At 50.6% G+C, this 16,088-nt stretch overlaps 1 protein-coding gene across 15 annotated transcripts in view; it reads right to left on the reverse strand.

The window, feature by feature from the left end:
• The window catches only part of TBCD (tubulin folding cofactor D), a 190,981-nt gene that overhangs the window by 75,285 nt on the left and 99,608 nt on the right, over window positions 1-16,088 (reverse strand). For all 15 annotated transcript variants that reach the window (XM_023651679.2, XM_070226685.1, XM_070226683.1 and 12 more), the window contains exons 14-15: window positions 10,855-11,011; window positions 602-659 (exon numbers count right to left, since the gene is read on the reverse strand). In XM_023651679.2, coding sequence (XP_023507447.2) covers window positions 602-659; window positions 10,855-11,011 — 215 coding nt within the window. The remainder of the gene's footprint in view (window positions 1-601; window positions 660-10,854; window positions 11,012-16,088) is intronic.

The following is a 16,088-nucleotide window of genomic DNA, read 5'->3' on the forward strand; positions in this document are numbered from 1 at the left end:
AATGCCTTTAAGATGCAGCTGTGGAGCCGGCGAAAAGCTCTTCGCATCCGCAATGCCCCCCAACGTGACAGGGATCTGGGGAGCCAGGCATCAGTGTTCAAACACATCAGGCTATGCTGGCGCCGCCAGGCACATCCAGTGAGAGGCCCTGAACCGAGTGAAGTGACCACGTGAAGCCAAGCTGACCTATGCTCAACAACGGCTCCTCCTGAGGCTTGGAGCAGCCTGATCTGCGTCACACCACGTCATACTCACAGAACCCACCTTCTCTTTCTTCCTCAGAGCTCGGGCCACCTGGAGCTGTGTCTGGTCATCCACCTATGATGCTCCAGAGACGGCAGCAGTTCTCCGCATGCTTGGGGTGGGGGCATTTGATCCTGACCCACCCTTCCCAGGCTACCCAGAGGACAAGAACTGCACTCCAGGGCGTGGCTTCCCCAGGAGCCGCCCTCAACGGTTCCCTCATCAGCTCCCCTCATGTCACTCCTGCTGACAAGTGAGCAGCTGGGCAGCAGTGGGGAGAGCACGCGGCTTGGTGGAGCCTCACGGTTCAGCGCCTGCCCCACACCGGTATGAAAAGGAACAAAACGGGGAAACTTACAGAGGCTGCTCTCCTGCAGGTTACACTGCGGTCGAACACTGCAGCAATCACCAGCGCACTGTGAAAAAGAGGGAAAATGACTAATTAAAAGGAAAGCTGCCAAAGAACACAGACCCTGGGAGACTGACGAGACGGCCTGGTCTTTCATTTGCTCATTCATGACCCTTCGCTCACTGCAGGCTTTGGAGGGACACTTGAGAGGGCACTGAGGGTGGCCACCCCTGAGGCTGATGAGAGCCACCCAATGGGGCACGCCTGAGCGCCATCCAAGGCTGCTGTGCATGGGGCCTCAGAGGCAGCCATGCTCAGCCTTCTCTGGTGGCATCTCATGGAAGCAGGGTGCCCTAGAGGTGGGGAACTGGCAGCATGAGGGTGGGGAGAATGGGCGTGGCTGACAGAGATGCTTCAGGGCCGAGGCGAGAGCCTTGCTTAGTGGACAGCAAGCACAGACAGAGAAACCACAGGCAGCAGCGGAGCCTCTTCTGCGGGAGCAGCCACCCCAGAAACCGCCCAGCCAAGCACAGAAACCAGCTCTCAGGGCTCACACAAAGTCCTACAGATGGCATGGCCGCCCAAGCCAAAACACGACCACACTCAGAAGAAGCCTTCCCAAACCGGTAACATTCATCAGGCTTCATTTAAATCTCTCTTCCTTAGATCATCACATTTAATTGCTACGGATACACCAGAAAGTACTCATTTGACTTTGCATGGCTTTAGTGACAACAGAAAATAAAGGATTCAGGGCAGGAGTAGAGACCAAGTGTTGTTTCTAAGTGAAACTTGAGAATTTACATCTCCTATCAGCCTACAAAGAAAATGTTTTGAAAAAGGGTATTTCAAGAGACAGAGAGGTCACCTCAAAGGGATGTTGCCCACCCACCCACCTGACAGCTGGGGGCCTAACACTACCCCCACTCCTGTTTCTACATCTTGAACCTCTTCCTCCCACCCAGTTCTTGGGACACTCCAGGTGGCACACCTGCATTTTCTAGTTCTTCGGCCTAAGCAACAACTTCCTGAACCCAGTCAATCCCTCCAGCTGACCATGTCTGTGGACACCCCCATGTCGGGCAGCTCACTGCTCCCTCCCACAGACGTCCAGGTGCTAATCCCCAGAACCTGTGAACGTGGGGCATCACCTGGCAAAGGGGAGTTAAGGCTGTGGATGCTATTAAGTTTGCTGATCAACGCACCTTACGAGAGGGAAATTATTCTGGCAGACCCAGTGTAATCACAAAAGTCCTTAGAAATGGGACCACGAGGCAGGAGAGGAAGAACCAGAGATATGCAGCTTGAGAGGGACTCAGCCAGAAGCTGCTGGCTTTGAAGGTGGAGGAAGCGTCACGAGCCTTGGACCGAGGCAGCCTCTAGAAGCTGGAAAAGGCGGGAATCAGCTTCCCCCTGGAACCAGTCGGTTCCACACCTTGGTTCCAGCCCAGTGAGACCCGTGTCAGACTAGTGACTAGGGTCCCTCCTATTATCATTCCTTCTACCAGCCGAAGCCGAAAGCAATTTCAGCAAAACTCTGTTAACAGAAAGTCATTTCCTTTTCCTCTCTAAACTCTTTGTTATATGACAAACTATAGCCAAAAAGAGATTTTTTTAAAAAATCAGGCTTAAGGGGGCCAGCCCCGTGGCCGAGTGGTTAAGTTTGCACGCTCCACTTCAGCAGCCCAGAGTTTCGCCGGTTCAGACATGGCACTGCTCATCAAGCCATGCTGAGGCGGCATCCCACATGCCACAACTAGAAGGACCCACAACTAAAAATACACAACTATGTACCAGGGGGCTTTGGGAGAAAAAGCAAAAATAAAATCTTTTAAAAAAAAAGTCAGGCTTAAAACCAAAGGAAATTCATCTTACTTTAGGAAGAACATTTTAAAATTAATTGATTCTTTTTTTTTTTCCTGCTTTATCTCCCCAAACCCCCCTGTACACAGTTGTATACCTTATTTGCAGGTCCTTCTAGCTGTGGGATGTGGGACACCACCTCAACGTGTCCTGACGAGCAGTGCCATGTCCGCGCCCAGGATCCGAACCCTGGGCCGCCACAGTGGAGCACGTGAACTTAACCACTCGGCCACGGAGCCGGCCCCTTAAAATTAATTGAGTCTATTTCAACATCATAATGGCTTTTGTTAACAAAATATTAGAAATCATTAAACTGATCAAGACTTGCATTAATGTGATCTTATAATAATTAAAAATTATATGACTGTTGTTCTTAACAAAAAATATTTGGTATTTTATTCTAAACATATTCTCAGAATTAATGGAATCTTAAGTATTACATTTACATACTAAGAAGAACCTTTTTTTAACCCATAAAATCATATCTAGGAAAAGAGATTAACCAAGAATTTCTGCTTTCCTTTTACATCTGACAAGAAAAATGTGGACTTTTGTCTTTATTGACTTTGAGTCCAGGTAATACTATCAAAAATTCACATTTTACACTGAATTCTTGAAATTTCCTGTCAATTTATTTGTTGTAAATTACAATTTTTAAATTATGGAACACTGATTAATGAGGAGAGAACGGAACAAATACAGAGAAGAAACTTAAAATCACCTGGCACCCTACAAGCTGGCCATGATCCCTGTAATGACTCACTGCTAAGTTATGAGTCAGTTTAAACAACTCCTCTAAGGTGGCCAGACCAAGAGTGTCCCTGGATCAGGCCCAGGCCCCCTCGGACTCCCAGGCCACCCGTGTGTGGACACTCTGACCCTGCTTAGGGCAGGCTGAGTCCAATTTCAACCGAGCTTTTCTTGGTGCAGCCAAAGCCACTAAGAAAAATCACAAGTCATGTTTTCTGCCACCCACCAGTGCAGTGCAGGTGTGCAGAGCAGTGAAAGCCATCAGGGGAGCCCAGTCTGAGGGTGCACCTGCTCTGCAGAACTGAGTAAAGACAACTGAGCTTCGAGTCTTTAAGCTCATGTTGCAGTTGTGCCAAAATATTAATAGAAGACTGTGTTTGGGTTCGTTTCTAATTTTGTTGTATGTATTACTTCCCTTCCCTCCAGCCCCCTCACCTAAAACCACAGCTGACAGCCACACGGAAGGGGCTTCACATTCTTTCTCACAGCTATCTGCTAGTCACCTGAGGGGCCCAGGCCAAGCTCGGGCCGCCCCGCCACCTGCAGGGCCCCTCTCACAATGAGAACCATGTGAAACCATGCTCACACTCACCTCCAAGCACCCCTCCTCTGTGTTCAGCCTCAGGTGGGTCTGCGGAACCCCAGCAGCTCTAATTGGTCGGGCAGCTGTGGTGAAGCCAGTCCATACATCTCAGTCCCTGTGTTTGCTGGCCACAGAGCAATGATTCTTAAAGAGACTGTGTGTCATGGGAGCCCTAGAAGGGGCGCTATTTCTGAGTAACACGAAGCAGAAACAACTGTGCACGGCGCGCAGTGGTCTACCTAGGGCGTGAGATTCCTCCTGTCTCCTTTATCGCGAGGGCACACTGCCGTGTGGGCACAAGAAGCAGACCTCCCACACAGCTCACACAGACGGCAGGTGAGGCCGCCCAACACAGCCACACATGGGCCCAGCTCAGCCCCAGGCCAGCTCCGAGGGGACTGCGCGGCTGCAGCCTGCACACCTGACCGCAGGGCACTCAGATGGCCCCACCCACTTCAGTCAGGTGGGCTTCTGCACTCACAAGTAAATGGCTTAAAATAATTACTGGTTTATCTATATTTACCAAACTCTGCAGAACGCAGCAGAACAAATATAACAATGCCACTTAAAAAACACAGCTTTTAAAAGTATAGACTCTTACTTCAACAAATCAACTGTGCATATACTTATAAACGTAACAGGTTTTTAACATTGATTTGGACTAAATTTTTAAAACTACTCTAATTTCACACTTTCAGAACAAAACTGGCTTATCTAGAAATACTAGTATGTTTCAATTAAAAACAGGTATGACAATACTGGTTAAATAAAATACAAAAGCTCCCGCAGGCTCCCAATTTCCCCGTGTGCCTCAGAAGTTCTCCTCAGCAAGACCAGGCCAAGCATGAGTCATGCACTTTCGTTTCCCATTTCAGAGACTGGCCGGGCCGTAAAGAGCCCCACGGTGGGCCGGCCACACAGTCATCTGTGGGGCTGGAACGCGTCTCAGGTGTCCTTCCATTTGCTTTCGCTGCAGAAGTTTATGCGATACTTCATCAGGTTTCCCAACAAGAGAAATGGTCTACGTCAAACAGAATGGACTTTCTTTCCTATCAGAGCGAGGGGAGCTGCGTGCCCTGACCTGCCCCAGCTCCAGGCGCCTGGTTTTTAGCAGGATCAGCAAAGAGCAGGTCTTCCCCCAAACTCAATCTTTGTTAGTTTGTATAATATTTTATAGCAATAAAAATCAAAATATACTATGTTTACTTTAAGTAACAGTAATCTAGTCATTTCAAAGGCAAAATTTTTTAAATATCAGACTAATAATTTATTATCCATCCACATTGTTTGAAAACTGTAAATCACAATTTTTTGAGTAAAATGCCTATGGCTGAATTTTCCTCCCCTAAGTCGTGAGAATCAAACCTCACACCAGTTAACACAGGATGAAACGAGAACTTTTACAGCATTTGTAAGTCACAGTAGAGCTGAAATGGAGGCTGAGAGGAGATTCACCAGGTGGACGGATGGGGACACTCTGGTCAGTAAACGCCACTTAACTTTTCTTGAAAACAGCAGGGTTATCTTCCCCTGGAAGTCTGCCCTCAACAGACGCTGAGTGAGAACAAGACGTAGCTTTGAGCAACACTAGCCACTTCCTGATTTTTTAGGACAATCTTGCCCTCGAGGAAGAGATCTAGGAGCCAATCCCCAGGCTGCCCACGCTGCTCTGCTCGCAGGGCTGGCTCTGCAGGCTGAGTCCGCGCTGCCCCTGGCGCGGGAGGGGCCCTGCAGGCTGATGTCAACAGGAGCTCGGCTTACAAAAGAGTTTCAGGTGAGGAAATCGGTAGAAGGTGACGGCCAACGCACATGCTGCCAAAAACGAGGGCTCCTTTTTTTTTTTTTTTTTTTTTTTGCAAATTACCTTTTGATTACTGGTGAGAAGGCATTTTCTAGATAATGCACAGCCATCCTGTTCCATTTTAACTTTGTGTGTCTCATTGTTCCTAAATTACACTTGGCTTTTCAGGAAGCCCTATTTACTTTTCCACAAAATAATTATTCCAGCTCTTAATCCGTCTGTGTATAATGCTTAGGAAATGCAGGTTTTCAAAACCTACCAACACTAATTCAAAACATGATTAAATTTACCTAAAAACTTCCTTTGTGACATTTATAAAGCAGACAGGATCAGCACATATTCACGTGATGAGGTGAAGAACAGTTCCTCCAAGTTCCTTTAGGAGAAGCGCACAACCAGCCGAGTCCACCCCCTTCCGTGCTGTCTGAGGAGGCCCCAGTGTGCCCTCCCTCCACGTGGGTGCCCTCACTGAGCCCAGCCCTGCATCCTCAGCACTGCTACTGCCCTGCTTCTTTTCACCAGACATTCCTACTTCATTTACAGAATTACATGCTGATCTCAACTGTCTACTTTCGCAGGATCCACTGAAGAGTTCGTGAAATATGGTTAAAGACATCAAGATTTTATCAGGTGCCAGGATTAATGGGCTTAAAAGCTGACAATTAAAATGTGGTCACTTATTACAAACCAAGAGAGGTGGATCTCGAAGGACACACCCCAACCGATACTCCTGGGACAGGGAGGCGCGCAGCGTCCTCCAGGCTCGCCTGGCACCGTGACTCACCTCCCAGGCCCCTCCCCGCCCCTACACCTGCAGTCTAGGTGGACCAGGAAGGGCTGGTACACAGGTTCCCTCAGAACCTGCCAAACTGGACTGAGAAACCTGCCAGCAGGGCTCCAAAGGGCACTTGCTGACCCGAGCCTGGGACGGGGACAAGAGGGGCCTTCTCAGCAGAGACTCCACGAGGCCATGCACTCCAGGGCTAATTAGGAGAAATCAGAAAGGCTATGAAGCAGGAGGCTCCGGGCTGCCCTGCCAGCTGGTGGTTTCGGTATGTGTGACTCGCAGTAAACTCATTAGCAACCCTCAGGCATGCCCAGGAAGTCAAGGAAATTTAACCTCCACCAAGATCAAAGGACCCAAGTGGAACCATATGGGTTTCTGCAGACAGACGCTGGCCACCATCACAGGATAATTGTTCGCTGGCCCCTCAGGCCTGATACAGGTCTTAAAATAAGTCCCCGCTCAGAAAGGTCAGTGTCCTGGACACCCACCTCCATACCTCCCATTCAGTACAGACACAGCCATACTTACCAGACACACTGGCAGGCCCCCTGAGGGGATGGAGGGGTCCCCTGTAGATCTCCGCAGGACCCCCCAGGGGATGGCTCGGTCCCACCCTCTCAGCTACAAGCAGATCTGCAAAGTCACTTTCACTCTGACACGGCAGAACAACCCCGGCCACCTGCATGGGCCCACACAGTGCAGGAACTGGCCTCCTCAAAGCCCTCTCCCCTCAGGCCCTCCCACGGAAAGCGAATCACATGGCAGGACCCTCATTGTGGGGAGCCAGCTCAGTGGCCCCAAACCTGCCTTCCCTTTCCTGGATAGTGGAGTGGTGCCCTCCAGCCTCCATGAAGACTCGACCCACTTCAGGCTGGGATGCAGAGCTCCAACCGTGAGGGTAGCTTGGTCAGGTCACGGTGCAGCCTGAACAGCAGGCGTGTGTCCAAGGGTCCCCGGGGCAAGTGATCACCCACGCCTGGAGTCAAAGAATCAGGCCACCATCTACTTTCACACCCACGTCATGCTAAGGCCAGCTGAGAACTGATCAGCAACCCCTTTCATAGAGGGGTCTTTCGCTTCATGAAGTCACCATCGAGGTTCGTGCTGCTATGCTAAGTTCTGAAGCTGCAGAAGCAGAGGTTAAAGAGTGTCCCTCCCAAAGCCCAGGCCCAGGGCGAACCCTTCTCTCGGGCCCAATGCAGCAGTGGGGACACTAGGGCTTGGGACCATTTGCCAGGATCGTCTCTCTCTTCGAGGTGGCAGCGAAGAGAGACACTCTGAGGCTCACACCTCTGGTGTGGTGAGACACTTTCCTGGGGCAGAGGACTGCGGGACAGCCACTCTCTCCAGTGCCGGCTCTGGATGTGCGGGGCTCCCACCCTCCAGGTGGGCAAAGCCTTACTCCATTCCAGTCTCCTCTGCCAACACTTCAGCCTTTGGCCCTGCTCCTCCTGTTAGGCTGGACCAAGGAGGTCCCTGGAGAAAGGAGAGGCACAGATTCCCTCTAAGTCTACAGCTCTCAGACGAAAGTGAAACTGAGAAAGGGCTGAGTCAGGATTATTTCCACCTTGAAACGAGAATGGGCACCTAAGGAGCCAGGCTCTCTTGAACAGTCGCATGTCTGCCTTCACAGTGGGTGGTCGGGGCTTCTCAGCAGAGGCAGTACCGTACAGTGGCGCAGAGACGGGCCCAGGCATCCGCCACGGCTCCAGGCCCGACCAGCACCATCAGCCCTGAGACTCTGGGCAGGCATCCTCGAAGCCCGGTACCTGAGGGTCACTGTAGGTATTAAACCAGTTTGCTGGTTTCCTGTTTAACTCAAGGGGCCACTGGGTCTCGAGGAGTGAGCTTGTTTTGTAGAAGAGAACGTCCTCAGGGAGGTGGCCATCACCAGAGGGCCGGCCCTCAGTAGCTGTTGAAGCCCGGAAGTCAGACTGCCCAGGGGCCTTTAGGGAGTGACTCCTTTGTCTCCCCGAAGCCCCTCAGCTCTATAAACCACCCCCACCCCGCCTTTCTGTTCTTGGGGAGGCAGATTTGGGACAACCCAGGCTCCCACCTACTTGTCTTGGCCAATTTGAATAGTCTCTGTCCATCTCAGTGTTTGGCTTGCTGGCCATCGGGCACGCGAACTTGAGGTTCAGAGGTTGGGTACCGTCCTCAGCGCTGTCCCTTGCTTCGTCCTCAGCGGAATGGGAATAACCCAGCACCTACCCAGCTCACAGCATTGCCGCAGAAACGGAATGAGACAGTAGCAATCTACACAAATGTTATTGTCTTGTGACTGCTGATATAAACAATAAGAAAAATACCTTTTTTTTTGCTTTCATTCTCTAGTTACAGAAGCAACTTCCAAAAAGTTGAGGAGCTGGACAAGAAAGCAGAGGAAGCACCTTCCCTAAAGCCGTACTAAACAACCAAGAAAGCCAGCTCACGGTCAGAACAATGGGAGAGGGGAACACACGCCCGCGGGCAGGGCCCCGGAGCTGGCAGTCTCCCCAGGCAGCCTGGCCCTAGCTCCCTGAAGAACAGGAGCAGACAGGGCCCTCGGGGAGGAGTGAGGGAGGAGGTGCAGGCACCTGGTCTCTGCCACCCTGGGCCTTCCCAGCCTCAGGCCAGCTGTTATCCACAACCACATCTGCACAAGACCACTGTCCCTCGCTCCGCCCTTCCCCTCCCAAGGGTGGACAAGAGTAGGAAGAGTCAGTCATCTTTACGACTTCCTTGGAAGTACGTTATCTCCTGGAACAGGGCTCAGAATCCTCAGGCTCCTCTGTGGGCTTAGCTTTGATGTAAGTCAAGATTGAGAGATACAGGCCTTGGCCACACTTCCTGGTCAGTAAACAGGCCTGAGGTCCCTCTCCCGACCCTAGAAATCTCTGGTGAGATGAAACACCAGGGAGAATAAAATGACCCTCCAGGCCCAGTGAACCCATGCTGGAGGAGCTGCAGGGGCCGGAGACCCTCGGCTGCTCCCTCACAGTGTGCTGCTTGCCAGGCAGAACCTGCAGCTGCTGCTGGCACTCAGGAACGCCTGGGTGGAGGATCTGGTACACCCCAGCTGGAGGAAGTGAAGGCTTCCGGGGCAGAGAGTAGGGCTGTGCAACTGGTTTGAGACCTGCGGGTCTCACACACACTCTCTTCAGGCGTCAGCATGGATCTCAGCGTGACATCTCCCAAAGGCTGTGGGACAGAGCTCCCAAAGCCTGAGCTTAATTTTGAAACCCATTTCCCAGTAAAGGTCGTCAGGTAAGTGTAACGCACCATGATTAATGCAGTGGCTACCCTGTGCTCAGCACCCTTCCTCTGGCTACTTAATAAACAGGAAATGAGACCTGACCTCCTTCAAGTCAAAGGAACTTATTTCAGTCCAAACATAATGGATCAGAGTACAAAAGCTAACGTAAAAATTCACTACACTGGGGACACATCTGTTTTGCATTTTTCACAAGCAAAGAAACATCAGATCCTGAAAATGAAGCATGACATCACAGGAGCCGAGATGCCCTTGGGGGCTCAGCGAGGCGCACACATTGAAACCAGGGGGCCAAGAGCCCCAACACAAGCTCAGGAGCCCAGGCCTGCCGCAGTCTGCATGGGGTTCTGGGGGTGCCCCAGGCCTGCCACAGTCTGCACGGGGTTCTGGGGGGGGCCCTGGGCCTGCCACAGTCTGTACGGGGTTCTGGGGGGGGCCCTGGGCCTGCCGCAGTCTACACGGGGTTCTGGGGAGCCCCGGGCCTGTGGTAGTCTACACGGGGTTCTAGGGTGGCACCGGGCCTGCCGCAGTCTGCACAGGGTTCTGGGGGGGCCCAGAGCCTGCTGGTTTCCATTCTTTCACAGGAACCAGAGAAAATACACTTTTTCCTACCTCACAGAGCTGTTCTGAAGAGCACTGACTTTCATTTCAAGGGTCTTGACGATAAGCGTGCTAGTGAATGTTGTCACAAGTGGACATCTGTGTCCATAACAATTAGTAGGCTTAGGCTGTACAACACCTAGCCCCTCAACAAAAGCGTGAAGGCTTCCTTTCCCAGCGTTCCAGAGCATTCCCAAGGAACTCCTTCCAAGGTAAAGATGGTAACAGCTGAATTTCCAGAATTTCTCTCTCAGTAGAACAGACAGACTCACCTGATGGATTCACGTGCCGCCCACCTGTGTTTCTTCCTCAACCTTCAAGATGCAGATTACCTGTATCTAAGGATCTGCTAACCACAGGCCAGCCAAAGCCTCCAGAACATTCCTCCTAAACACTTGGTTTGAACTGCTTACCCACAAAAAAAGGATTATAATCCCAAGCTGCTTCTTTTTCATAGACCATCCTTTAAAATCATATAATTAGCTCACCAGTACTATTCCTAGCACATCACTTATGGGAAAGGCCCCATGTCGGCTGTCTCTCACACACACTGCCACCAGGAGGAGGCAATCCAGGGACAACAAGAGAGATGGATCAATCCTCCCACAACCCTAACAAGCTTTACCTCGAAATCTCGGCCACGAAGGGCTTCAGCTCCTGCGGCTCGTAGGCACGTGCAAAGGCCCAGCACACGTAGCAGGCAGCATCCCTGACATTGGCGCCCACACTGCAGGCACCCCGCTTCTCCTCGTAGATCAGCGCCTTCAGGATCACAGCGACAACTGGGCACAGGAGACAAAGACTGTGAGGACAGGACTGTGGAGGCAGCACGAGAGGTTTAAGTAGCAGCATCTGTTGTCACAACACGGCTCTGTCTGCACCTCACACCAAACAGAGGCGGGTACGACGATCCGTACTCCAATCCAAAGACGTTCTCTAAGTTATGACCCTGTCAGAAAGAAAACATTTGGAAGGACAGAAGTCCACCAACTCAAATCAAGTGAAAAAGTTTCTTAAGAGCTGCCCCCAAATTACACAAAAAAGTACAAGTTCCTACAGAGAGGCAAGAAAGTGCCCACTGAAGGGTACCCACGAGCCTGAGGAGGTTCGCGGAACGCAGGCGGCTGGCAGAGAGCAAGGAGAGCACCACAGCTCAGCGGGGCAGGAGGACGGGCCTTGTCAGCAGGGACACCTTCAGAAAGGAAAGTACATCTGAGCCCAGGGGACACCAGCCCTGCAGGCTCGTTTCACGGACCCTTAGAGACAGATCAGCTCCTAACTCTGTCCAGAAGCAGCTCCCATCTGAGGAGCAATGTCGTGGGGAGAGGAGACGGCTCGCTCTGCACAGAGGGCATCTGTAAGCGCGGGGCCTCTGAACTGAGAACGAGGACAATAAAGTAAATCAAGCCCAGGGTTACTTCTGGGTTAACTTTAGGAATAATCTAGGTATGTTTCATTATTTAAATATCTGTAATATTTACAGTAATCTGAAGCACATAACGGATTATCTTTCTGGGCCATTTGAAAATGTCTAACTGAATAATTTAATATTGCACATGTGATTGTTGATATAAAGGTACTAGAGAATTTTAAGACACCTGGTGAGAGTATTGGAATGTTTAAAGGAGCTAAAATTTTACCCTATTTATCTCTTAAATTTATTAGATTTGTGTATTTCAAGTACTTGGGAAGGGTTTGCTTATTAGAGACACATAAATTACTTAAAAAGAATAAAATATATTCATGCGTAGAGTTTAAAAAGTATAAGGGAATTTAACTTCATAAATGAAATACACATTTTTTAAAAAGCCTCTTAAAATGACTATAACAGGAAAATGTAATAGAAAAAAGCTTAAGAACAACTTTTAATTTGCAACCCAAAAATAGAATACAAATTTTTTAAAAGTAACACTAAACAGAATTTTCTGAAAAACCAAGCCAAAAGTCTCAACTTACTGATCCAAAGCAGACAACGATGCTGCCATGAAGAACGCTGAACAGCCCACTCGGGTGTACAAAGAGCACTAAAAGTGAAAACGAGCACCTGTCCTCAGAGACCAAGTGACCACGTGTCCCTGCTCCCAGGGGCTGTGGCCCCGAGGCAGAACCGCTTCCGAGGACCAACATATGGGCCCATGATGCCACGTGAGACAGCGGAAGGGTGGAGAGCACGTCCGCAGCCTTTCTGGATGGGCAACCGCATAAGGTCACGCCCTTCTATCCGTGTACTCGGCCAGAGCCTCCCGATTTGGGCAGCCTTGCGCCTCGGGCCACATGTCGCTGACCTGGCAGAGGTTTCCAGGGTAAAACTGGGATGCAGCAGCTCCCACACTGGGGCAGGTGTTTCCTGCACCAATCGTCGTCGGATTCTCAGACCCACGTGTGAGAGTGTGAGGTCAGTCAGCACAAGACAACAACAGAGACCAACCACTGAGCAAAGACGACAATGCAGCAACAGCCAGTGGGGAGAGAAACGGAATCACGGAATGCACCATGTGACCTGAAGGCAGCACCAGAGGAGACCAGTCCTTCCTGGCTGGGCTGGGCCCCCCTGCCCAGCACAGACACACCAGGTCTGACCCAAGATCCTGGTGCACACTGTGAGCACACTCGTTCCTCCAGCACCCCTGATCCTCACACTTCACACTCACACTTCAACCTAACAATACTACCACTGTGGTCTGCAAACAGTCTGAGAAAAGATGCTCCAGGTATAGATTTAAGACAAACGAAGCACCAACCATCTGCACATGCAGCCAGCACCACAGAAACTACCTTCCAGGAAAATGTCCCTACATACAGTCTCAGGTGAAAAATCAAAAGAAGCAACAGAGAGACTACGAACATTATACACAAATTTCTCCTCTGCCTTTTTGCATCTAAGGTTTTTGGGTTTTTTTTTTCTTGAGGAAAATTAGCCCTGAGCTAACATCTGCTGCCAATCCTCCTCTTTTTGCTGAGGAAGACTGGCCCTGAGCTAATATCTGTGCCCATATTCCTCCACTTTATATGTGGGATGCCTACCACAGCATGGCTTGTCAAGTGGTGCCATGACCGCATCCGGGATCCAAACTGGCAAACCCCAGGCCGCAGAAGCTGAACGTGCGAACTTAACCGCTGCGCCACTGGGCTGGCCCCAGGATTTTTGATTCTATATAAATAGCAAGAAAAAAATGGATTTGGTTCTATAGAATTTACTTTATATACATACAGTGATTATTTTCAATAAAATTATAAAATGTTCCCATATATTTACTTAAAATTACATAAAATAAATGTACTCCAAAATAAAAAGCTCAAAGACATCATGTTGTTAATTATATGCATCTCAACCAGGAGTGAGGAACTCAAGAAACACGTTTCCTCACAGGATTTCCTGAGTCTGGAGGGCACGTGCACGCAAAGGTTTGACAGAGCGACAGGATACTCGTGGGTGCCCACTGTGGACGCCGAGGTCACCCAAGCCTGGAGCTGGACACACTCCTCGTCTATGCATGCTGAGGACCCCAAACATGGACCCCACTCTCTTGCCAAGTTCTCATTTCTTTAACCCACAGCAGCAGGACACCCCACCAGGGATGTGCCAAAGGCCCCTCAAATTTCACACCGTCTGAAACTGAGGCTGTCTCCTCCACATGAACCACCTCAGCCAAAGGCCACACTATCCTCTGGGCACAGTTCAGGGCATGGCGGTCATCCCAGGGCCGCCCCTCCTTGCTTCCCCGCGTCTAGTCAAGGTCTGTCCCACCCACAGCAGGCATGCCTCTGCCTAGGATACCACCATTCCCCACCCCAGCTTCTCCCCACCCAGCCCCTCCATCACTACTGGACCACCCCCGCCACCACCCACTCTCAGCCTCTGGTCTATCCAACAACTCACTCCAGAGCAGAACAGGCCACACAAGCTGGCTCCCACGTCTGCCTCTTACCAGTCCCCCAGCACCCCTACGCCAGTTCTCCACTGGCCTCACATCTCTCTTGGGCAACCGGGTGCGAGCCACCCCTCCCAGCAGCAAAGCACCCCGGAGCCTTCTGCACCTGGCGTCACGCCCTAGGAGTGCCAGGCAACCTTCGCTGAGCAGGAGCCACAGAGGTCTGCCTCCTTCAATCAGCACACCAGAAACTAAGCTCAGTTTTCTGAAAGAATAGCTGTCATTCCTTGCAAATGTCTAGCGTTTACCTTCAAAAAACATCACGTACACTCAAGACTCACGGAGCAAACAAGAGGGAACCACCATAGCTGCCGTAGCTAAAGTAGTTAAATCTCATTAGTGATTTTTAAATCATTATCTCAACTTGAACTAAACCAAATCTGTAATACTTAAAATCAATCTTCCGTTGTTTTACCTAGAAACATCCTTGTTTATCTGGAACTACTCCTAGTTTTCCAGTGTTATTCATATTCACTTTCTGTGCTAATGGGGAGCCTATTCATGGCCCAATGGATGTGAAAACTAATAGGCTGTGGCACCTTAGGAGGAAGGCACCATGGAAATGCAGTATCACTGCCAGATTCCCTAGAAACGTCGCCTGAACACAGCCACCCAGCCAGTTCCGGGGGAGACCACTCAGCAATTCTATAGCCTGAGGGAAATGTGGATGCTAACTGCTGAGTCCCAATTTATCGGTCCACTAGACAAAATCAATTTCAAAACAGACAACTACGAAGGACAGCGGTCAGCACTCGATGTCTACTTCAGGTAGACATCATACCCAATGACTACACTTAGCAGTGCTCGGTGCCACCTGGGAGAAGCCCACCTCCATACGGACACAGCCCCCAGCCCCAACCCGCTCAGGCCCCAAGGTCACTGAGCCGCTGTGGGAGCTGCTCCCATCACACCCTCAGAGCCTGACCCCAGGTCAGAGAGCCCAGTTGTCTGTTCCCAAGTCAAATGAGATGGTTTTCTTTTTTCCTTTTTTTTTTTTTTGAAGAAAATTAGCCCTGAGCTAACTACTGCCAATCCTCCTCTTTTTGCTGAGGAAGACTGGCCCTGAGCTAACATCCGTGCCCATCTTCTTCTACTTTACACATGGGACACCTACCACAGCATGGCTTTTTGCCAAGCGGTGCCATGTCTGCACCCGGGATCTGAACTGGCAAACCCCAGGCCGCCGAGAAGTGGAACATGAGAACTTAACCGCTGCGCCACTGGGCCAGCCTGAGACAGTTTTCTGAAGTGTCATTTTTGTGGCTCGTGAAGTTGATTAGTCATGAGGAAAAGGACACAAATTGCTGATTTGTGTTTATTCCACTAACAGACATCTGCCTCAACAGTACACAGACCTTCTCACAGTTTGACTGGCATCTATATTGTTGGGAAAATCAACAGCCTCATAGGTCAAAACACAAGTCCACCTGACGCACTTCTCCATTTCAAGAAGCTAAAAGAGATTGGTTTGTGAGTGGGCTGTGAGAGAGTACGCAAGGTCAGAGCAGTCGAGACGCCAGCCCACCTGGGCCTCTCTGGCCTCATTGCTATCCTACCTACTCACACAGCCTCGTGGCCACAGCAGCCTGGCAGAGCCCCGTGGCCACCTTCCACCCCAGTCCTCCACAGAGAGAGTCCTCAAAGGCTTCATCCTGTCGTTATCCTGCTCAGAAACCTCTGATGACCCCTCCAGAGCACCCGCAACGAACATGAGTGAAAGACACTCAAGTGCAGGAGAAGCGGCTGCCAGTGCCCTCCAAAGGCCTGCTGCTGGCCGGGGTCCAGGAGAGGACCAGGCAGTCACCGCCAGAGCAATAGGGGACGCTCTCCTCACAGGCCACTGGAGAGGATCTGATCTGCAGAAAGCAAAGCAGCCCAGAAGGAGAGAAAGCAAGATAATGGATTTCTTTAACAAGAAAATTGGAAA

The sequence above is a fragment of the Equus caballus genome, chromosome 11, assembly GCF_041296265.1.
Source record: "Equus caballus isolate H_3958 breed thoroughbred chromosome 11, TB-T2T, whole genome shotgun sequence".
Lineage (NCBI taxonomy): Eukaryota > Metazoa > Chordata > Mammalia > Perissodactyla > Equidae > Equus > Equus caballus.